This window comes from Pithys albifrons, chromosome 5 (genome assembly GCF_047495875.1).
Source record: "Pithys albifrons albifrons isolate INPA30051 chromosome 5, PitAlb_v1, whole genome shotgun sequence".
NCBI classification, from domain to species: domain Eukaryota; kingdom Metazoa; phylum Chordata; class Aves; order Passeriformes; family Thamnophilidae; genus Pithys; species Pithys albifrons.
Window position 1 is genome coordinate 42,750,821 of NC_092462.1, and position 9,328 is coordinate 42,760,148.

Below are 9,328 nucleotides of genomic sequence, written 5' to 3' on the forward strand. Positions count from 1 at the left end.
TGGTGATGAGTACAGTCTTAAAGAAAAATGAGAAAGTGTTGTACCTTGTTAATGTTTTGTTTCAGTTATAGCTGAAAAATCAAAACCAGTCTGTCACATAAAATGGTATTCATATATGTCATAATCACGATGGTTCTTATTAGCTTAAACTGGCAGATAACGGAGGAAGTTCTATTCAAAGAATTTCAATTACAACAAATGAGATCATTTAGAAAGTAAAAAGGCAAGTGAAAATGTTTAGGTAACTTTTCACAATTCATACCTGTGGTTCAGCTTCCAAATTTATCTTGAAGGGATGTGCTTTGCCATCTTCTGAAACTTGTGGGGACCACAATTTAGTTCCTGCCCTAGAAAGAAAGAAATGAAGAATTTAAATAATTTGAATTCATGTAGGATTGCATATGTCCCTGTAAAAAAAAAAAGTGCAGCTTGGAAATTTTCAGGTTTTTCTATGCTTTTTTAATGTTTTGACATAAAAATTCTCCAATGATATGTAATCAATATATGTAAAGTGTATTTACTTTTTAAAAAAATTATCTGTGCTCTGAAAAATGGGAATTGTTAATAGTTTCCAAATGTAAAGGGAAGTGGAGATTAGTGCCTTTCTGACCTGAGAGGACCAAACTTTTTACAGTTTTATTGTTTTTAATGGTTGATAGAATGGATATTGGATGCTCAGAATATTTTGCACAAGTAAGTGAATATGTTAGTAATAATCCTAAACCAAGACAACTTCAATTTCTTTTTTTATGATCACAATTTCAATGCCAAGCCTGATTTTCAATGTATAAGTGCGATCTAAGTATGCAAAGTATATTCTTTCAGCTAAGTAGGCAGAGATTAAAAAACCATTTATGATTCTATTTTCATTGACAAAGCGAAATGGGACAGTAAATTTTAAAGTAGCATAATAGTATTGTCAAATATTAATACAGTATTGTTTGTTACGCTCACCACATCTTGAAACTGGCTCCCCAAGATAGTTGTTAAATGACGTGTATCAATAACAGAACCTGGAATTAGCAGAAGGAATTTTCAACCATGGTGTGTGCTCTCGTAAGTAGACAAAGATTATTTCAAAACCACCCCAGTTTCTGTATTTGGAAAGAAATATTGTGCTCAGCTGTAATAAAGAGCTGTGCTTCCTTTAGGGGCTCAGGTCAATCAGGGCTGTCCTCATTTTAGAGAGACCTGAAATAGTGTGCTAAGTGATTTTAATTAAAGGCTGATCAAAGTCAGCTGGAGATGCAAAGCTGCAGGTTATTTCTCTTTCTGGCTCTAGCTGAGAGAAAGGAACACAAAAATTTCTGGACTCCTGCAGTTTGGGTAAAAGAGTTTCTCACTTTGAGAATCTTGTATTTGACTTAATATGTTGTAACCAAAGGGATTTGCTTTAAACTTTCTCCTTTGTCATCTTTTATGAATGTCTGACATGATGTTTTCCCTGACTGGGAGGATATACTGCAGCCTTGTCTGTGGTTGGGAGCCAGAGGCAATGATAAGCACCTGTGGCTGAGGGAGTGTTGGAGCAAATAGGTCAATAAACAAATGACAGAGAGATGAGGGTTTTATTTTTTCTCTCAAAATATGAGGAACTTCTTCCTTACTGATAGTAAAGCCAGGATTTGTGGAGTCAGTAGATATGTGGCAAGCAACTTGAGGGAAGCCATTCTTTTTGTACCCATGAAGATGAGTTCTGGGGAGTCTTGCTTGATCCAGAATTTATGAGGTAGGTCTGGTTGCTTATAATTTTAAAGATCTTATGAAATTCTTCAAATTGTTTGAAATAGTTACACCACATAATAATTGTACTGTAGAATCAGTTGGCTGAGTAGTATCTTCTTTCAGAAATAAGAAGACATGTACACATACCTCTCTATTTTCAAACAAAGCTGATGTGTAGCTGCTTTAATTCTCTCCTGGGCATCATTATGTGTCATGTTCTCTGTACCTAGACCATCAATAGCTACAATAACATCACCAGGGCACAGGTTGGCAGCTGAAGCCTTGCTTCCAGGTGTAATCTGAAAAGATCAAAATGTAACTGCTTAATCACTGTGCACGTCTGAAAATTGATAGAGAAAATAAACTTCACTGTGCTATCTTCCATTGAATGGGGGAGGAAAGGAGAAGGCCTATATGATTGCCTACAAAAATAGTGAATTCTTAATTTTGCCAGACCCGCTGTAAGTTCTATTGTCAGATCACCATATGAATGTTTAATTTATCATAACTTCAATTTAGGTGAAAATTATCTTCACATTTCTGCATTCATTTTCACTCTGATTTCTGTAGTTACTTAACTCATCTTTGAATTTTCTTTCTCAACAGCCATTATATAATCTGAAAACAAAAGTTATATTTTCCTTTAACACCACCAGCAGAAGAAAAGAGCCATTAAGAAATTATATTACTTCATGTTCATGCGCATGGTATGCCATTGACTGAATAATATAGAAAGCAATGTTTAAGGACAAGTACAGCAATTTATGTTTTCTGCTAGCCTGGCCTTTCATGTTATATTGCCAAGTGGTCAGAAATATGCTAATAACATTGAAATAACATTTTTTTTGTTATTCATGTCTAATTCAGGCCCTGAACTCCTTAAAGGGCTTAGCTTGAAGTCCCATTGCATTTAAAGAAGTGTCCTTTATCCTTCAGGGTTAATCCACGTGGTTATTCATACCTCAGGTATGTACCACCATCAGTGATATTCACAGTTATAGCCCTAAGCTTATTTTTCTATGCTTGCCTTTTTTTTTTGTCTAGTTGATAATCTTATATATGATTGTTAAAATAATTGAAATACTAATAATTTTGCTTTAAAATAATTATTTCAGAGAGTCCATGACCTTAGATGTTGCTGAAGCTTGTTCTAGAATTGCAGGTCTCTATTTGCATAAGTGACTTCATACCACTGCAACACTTACACATACCACATACACGGCAGGTCTTAGGTCACTGAGTGCGATTTAGGTCACTTAGGTGTGTATTTCCATTTTAGGCAACTTTCAATTACCTAGATAGCACCATGAAATTGATGGATGTAGCACATAAGCTTCTGGAATTCAGCTCTTCGGGAACAGCAGAACAAAAGGAAAAGGTTGATTCACCCAAAGTAATGTTAGTTGCCTGTTTATAAGTAAATGAATCCTAATGTGATGTACAAAAATGTTGATATAGTGTGATCTCCAAGAGCAGTTCTTTTATCTGTAGCACATATTATGTAAAAACTATTGGAGAGAATTTTTCTCACTATGGGTTCTGCTACAGAGAAAGCAAGTGTTATCTTGATTATTAAAAGTAATTAAGGAGGACTGTAAAACATTCTATGAAGACATTCTTCAGTTCTGGTGTTTCACAATTTTCCAGCAAAGGAAGAGACTAAGCTGCCCAGTGTACCTCCAGGATGTTCTGAGCTGCAGCTCTGGGGAAGCTGGCAGACTTGTCTCTGAAGGTGACAGTACACCTGAATAGAATAAACACTGAATAGAAACTTTCTTTTTCATGAGAGTTTGCTTTGTGGGTTCTTTTTCTGCATTCCATCACGTAGGCTTATTTTTGAAGTCACTGTAACAAATTGCAATGTATGTATTATTATCGAGTCAGGCAGAATTTCCAAAAGCAAGTTGGAGGCTTTTATATCCTTACCCTTCAAAAGAACGGGCTAGTGTATTGTGGGTTTAACAAAGTGTTAAGGTGCCTGAATAATCTGTTTGCATAGGAATCAAGGAAGTTGCCTATAAATTTGAAGTGTGAAATCTCCAAAATTGTCTGTTTCTCAAACTTCAACAGCTGTAAGTGTAAATGAACAGCACCAAGACCACTTACATCATTGCAGTAAGACAGGGGTTAGAGGTATGATCATGCTACTCCCTTCAACCTGGAATTGCTCCTGACTTTGCTTAGGATGTGAATATGTCTACAGTGACAAACTGCAGCAGAATTCCTAGTGTTCCAGTGTGACTGTTGATGCTCTAATACCCAAAATGGGCAAACCCAACTGTTCTTGGTTCCTTCTCAAGGGTAAGCTTGCTTGTATAACCCTTATATAGGTTACTTGGTAGGTCATGCTTTGTACATGTCACAACAAATCACCTGCTGTATCAGTGACACACTGCAGCAACATACTGAGATAATGCTTCTGCCTTATAAAGTAGCATATCTGTCTAGCACAGTGCTGTTAGTAGGACCTACCCTACTTGTGTTGCTGGTGAATCCCCTAGATATTTAAAGTTGTCACCAGGTGCAATGATACCACTTATAGGTTTGAATGGGTTTACCAGCATTTGATGGGAGCAAGGAGGGAAAGGGCCAGGAGTCTGTATTTCCTATTCTTTGGCTGAACTGATTATTGCCAGATTCCTGGGATGTGTCTCTTGGGCCTTAATGCCTTGATGGGAGTGCTGAGCTCTATGTGCCCAGGCCTTGTTGGGATGCAGCTACCTGCCCTTGTACAATCCTTCCCTTCATCTGATCTTCCTGGGTTTGATGGAAGGAGCTGGTGTTCTGCTGCTAGAGTAGGGTAGGAGGAATATGGCTGGGTAACACTCATCCCTTCCCAATATTTTGAGGATGGGAAATCTTGACTGTTGCTTTTAGGAAGGGGGACTGACAAAAGTACAGAGGCCAGGTTATTCATTGCAAGTTTACATCATATCATGGATATAATATTGATTTTGTGGGTACCTCAATAATGTAAGCAATATTGTTTCTTAAGGGTTTATTTGTTATACATTAAGTGTGTATTGTGAACACCTAGACTTGTGTTATGGACTGTAGTGTTTGCTGCTTGCTCACTTTGGCTTCATGAGGCAGATTCTACTGTTGCTTTGCGAAAATTTTTGTCTCGCTCCTCAGGACATGCCTTTATGGCATGCTTTTACTCTTGTATTTTAGTTTGCTGAGATTTGGATAAATACCAGGATATGTGTTGATCATTCAGATGTTGTCACAGACTATTTAACTACATGTGGGTCAATGTCTACTGTGAAACTTTGAAGAAAACCTCCTTGCATCTGATAATAGACTTGTAAAGCTTATCATGTTACACTACCATAAATTATCAGGCTCTACGTTCTCTGAAGAGAGCTACAACTGTCTGCAGACAGAGTGAATAAACATAAAATTGGGTTAATATGAATACTAGCATTGTGATTGGTAAAGGTCTGTAAAAATAGAATTGCAATCTAGAGTTGACAGTATTTCACCATTTCCTCAAAACTGTATAAGTTTCAATTTTTCCTGCAATGTTTTATTAAATAGGACTTAAATTCTAGGATTGCATTCCTCTAAATGCTTTACCTAAAATGTTATATTTTTCTGGTTAGAACAAACTAAAATTATTCAGTTTGATTAAGACTATGGTTTTGATCAATTTCATTAATGCAATTTGCGTCTGTGCAAAGTTACAAGTATTTCAATAAATGATTTCAGTATTTGTAGTTAATTCATTGTTTCTAACTGTAATAGAATTTAAATATGTCTATTTTTAGTTCCCTTCTATTTTTCCTCTCTCCCAGTGTTCATGGTCTGTGGTTTTTGCATTTGCTTGAAACAGTCAAAACATTTGCAGATGAGCTATTGAGGTGACATCTGTTCTTTAGACAGGTGGATAATGGTCTCTTATGTTGTCTGTCTCTCTTGACAAGTCCTGCTAAAAGCTTCCCTTGTTAAACAAGAACTATAGCCACTCAAACATAACACTAGTCCAACATTTTATTAAAAATGTATTTTAAAATAAAAAAGCTAATTTTTTTTGATCAGGACAGTAAAGCCAAATGTGAATGGATTGTTGTTGATATCATTTATAAAAGAAACACTTATGCCCCAAGAGACAAGACTTGTAAATCCTGTGAAATGTTCACCATTTCTTAAGGGGTATTGTATGAATACTTATTTGGGGACTCTTCTAAATGCATGCTGTGGCAACAAAAATATTAACTTAAAAAAATCTGCAATTAATATTCTTGAACTTGAGCTAAGTCAACTTAACCATCTATTTTTTTTGATAAAAATATTATATTTCATCGTTCTACTTGAAATGGGATTTTGAGCATCTCTGTAATATGCCAGAAACCAGTGGCTTTCATCTTGTGAGGCATTTGGTAGGTATGAGTCAACTGCAAAGTAATTTATTCCTTAGAAAGTTACATTTATAGTAACATCCTTTGCTATTGCAGTTTTAAACTTCATTGTACTTAATCTAAACACAAAGAAAATAAAAACCAGACACAGCTAAAATATTTTTCTTTAGAGATAATGGAAACTATTTTTCTTTTAGAGGCCCATAAAAGGCAATGAAGGTCTCAAAACATCCAGAGATTTTTTTCTTTCTTTCTTTTTTATTTTTTGAATGCAATGCTTTTTGTCTCCTATTTCTCCAAAGGTTTTGCTATGTCCTATGAATATTTTTTATATAAACACATTATCAAATATAATAGCATTCTGATTTACTCCTGTTTAAAAGAAGAAATAAAATGTCTTTTATAAATCTGGAATAAATGGTTAAATGAAGTTAATTTTTACTAGTTAATATATGAAGAGTTAGTCATTAAACTTTCTACAGATTCTTGCTTGGAAGCATATTCACTGCAAGGCATCCCCAGTGGTATCCATCCATCTTCAATGCTTTTGACGTTTGCTCAATTCCAGGCGTAGTGTACATAGTGAGTCATAGTGCAAGGCTTTTATGAAAAAAAACCCCAACAACCAACAAACTCAAACAAAAAAAAAAACCCAGCAAAAATGTAAGGAGAACTAATTTTGCTCTGATGTGCATTGCACACAATTTTCAAAATTATCAAGATATGTGTCCTGTCTTTTGAATAGATCCATGCCTGTAGATTCAGGGCAGCTGACAGTGTGTTGAATGCGACATTCATTGAGTAACTGGTTTCTTAAATTGCAACTAATATCTCAAAATCCTTGAAAAAAATGGAGGCTCAGATTCTTGCTCTCCATTGGTGTTGGTTGTGGGGTGGAAGGTAAACTTTCTAAAGTTTCTAAATATGGCAGAAAACATCAGATAACTAATTCTTTCATATTCACCACTGGATAACTTTCTAATAATTCACTGATCTAATATTTATGGAAGTAAAAACCTTCACATATGTAAAAACAAGAGCTATTGCCTTTGCTGGCAATGAATAAAAAAAATCAGTGCATAATCAGAACTTTATTTAATTAGAGTCAGATTAATCTGCAAAGCACAAACTTCCAGACATGAGGTGCTGCCAAGCAGCCTTCTGCTCCAGTCCTCTGAATGGCTACTTGCGAAAAGGATAAAAGTGTGGTCTTGCCTTTAGTAGGCTTAAACATAACTATGAATGCCTTGGAAGTCATGCCAGAGTTTTTCTGCTTCCAACACAGTTGAATTTAATTTTTGAGGCATAAGTAGAAGTGCAATTAAAGTTTCTTAGGCCAGTCACAGAAGCATGTCACACAAAACTTGTAAAAACTGTCAGCATTCAGCTGGCTCTCTTCAGAAGTAGCAGCCACTCATTAGTATACTCGCAGCCCCTTCTGCATCTCTGAGCTCCAGAAAAGGGCAAAAATCTACAACTATTAAATGGAATAAATAGAAAGGAGATAAAAAGAGTACATACCCTCGTTATGATTAAGGGTTGGTTAAAATCTATTCCTCCTGAGAGCCTGAATCCCCAGGGTGATGGTCCTTGGAGAATAACATTTTGTGGCATTGTGGACAGTCTTTTCCTGGTTACTGTTCGTTTCCCTTGGGTCTGTGTGAGGAGCCGAGCTGCAGGAGGAAGGTTGCTGTCAGCAGAGCACCTGCCAGACAGAGCAGCTGACCTTTTATACCTCTTAAGAAGTTTTACTCATTCCAAAGCTGGGGGCACTGCACTTTATCCCTTTGGGTGACGTCAGCCAGTCCCACAGCCTCTCCACCCACAAAGGGGAGTATCATACTCTGACAAATAAAGCTTGAATGCTGGAAAGTTTACAACAAATACGTGAGCTTTATCTGCTGTTTCAGCGTCCCCCTCAGCCAGACAATCAGCAAGTTTTGGGATGCAGCGTCCTTCTGGTTCCTTAAAGCCACCCTGTTGCTCATTTGATATCATGCTGATTATGTTGCTGGTGCTTGATTCAGCTATGCAGTGCTTTGACTTTGTACATGGCTCTGTTTTCATGAAAACAGAAACACTGATAAGGAGAGTTCCCTCTTACAGTTTTGTTTTAAATCTTATCTTATTTGTAATGTAGTAGTTTATTGCACTAAAAAGTCCTTCCAGCCCTCCAGCTGCATTTTTTAGATAGTCACTTGAGGCCATGGCATGCGCCAGTCCTAATGCCTTGAAAAATCTGGACTGATGTCATACATATTTCTCATACTGAGGAAGAGAAATGCAGTATTAGGTGGTGATGTCTGTTTTGCTTTGTAGAAATCTTAGCTTTTTTAAGGTAGTTGTCCTGTACTTCTGGCTTACCAGTAGATAATACTGTTCGTCATGGAGTTTTGTAATTATGTTCTAGTCCAGAATGTTCAAAGACCTTCTCTACTGTTAGAGTGTGTTTCATGCCTCAGTCAGAACAAAAAAAAATAGTAGTGACTCTTCCAAAGTAAATTATCAGAAAGGATATCTGTATCACAAAAACCTTGCACTTTGACAGTTGTTGTGAACTTGTGGGGGCACAGCTTGTTTTAGGAATGTGAACGAAGAAAGGCACATTTAAAGAAATAAAGCAGGTGTTTAGTTCAGTGGTATCTCACTCTTGGTAGCTGAAATATTTTCGTATATTTTGAAATTCAAGAAAAAATCCACTCATTGCTTGTGAGTAGTGCATACACTCTGGTATGTCCTAACATGTTTTGAGATTGGTTCAGTATATGCCTTCAGTATATTGACACTATGTTGTTCATTCTGATGGATTATATTGTGTGTGTTCAAGATCAGAATTTATCCCCAAGTAGCACTTCAGTTTCTTACCTTTTCTGCTCCTCCTTGTTACCTGTTTTGAGTGAAAATGCCTCTCACGTTTGCTACTCTTTTTTTTTTTTAATTCATCTTTTTCTAGTCAATCCTGCAATGTGTTTTGATTTGTAGCTGGGAATGAATAACTTATTAGATGTATTCATTTAAAGAGTTCTTTCATGTGCATTTTGCATTTTTATTTTCTTTGATTATTGGCAATCTCAAATAGTGAATCCTGCACTTCAGTAGAAAATTATCTGGAAATACATGAATTTCAGTATCAGGCCAAACCCATAATCAGGTTCCGAGTTTCCAGTGTCAAAAACTATAATTGTAGAATAACTTTTTCACTGCAGAGATTCCTTCCAAATTTCTATTGTTAAATTATTGAC

The 9,328-nt window shown here is 36.2% G+C and overlaps 1 protein-coding gene across 2 annotated transcripts in view; it reads right to left on the minus strand.

The window, feature by feature from the left end:
* Positions 1 to 7,871, minus strand: part of PDLIM3 (PDZ and LIM domain 3) — a 30,062-nt gene extending 22,191 nt beyond the window's left edge. For both annotated transcript variants that reach the window (XM_071556331.1, XM_071556330.1), the window contains exons 1-3: positions 7,608 to 7,871; positions 1,873 to 2,024; positions 263 to 347 (exon numbers count right to left, since the gene is read on the minus strand). In XM_071556331.1, the coding sequence (XP_071412432.1) occupies positions 263 to 347; positions 1,873 to 2,024; positions 7,608 to 7,700 (330 nt within the window). In that variant the 5' untranslated portion in view covers positions 7,701 to 7,871. The remainder of the gene's footprint in view (positions 1 to 262; positions 348 to 1,872; positions 2,025 to 7,607) is intronic.
* Between the last annotated feature and the right edge of the window lie 1,457 nt (positions 7,872 to 9,328).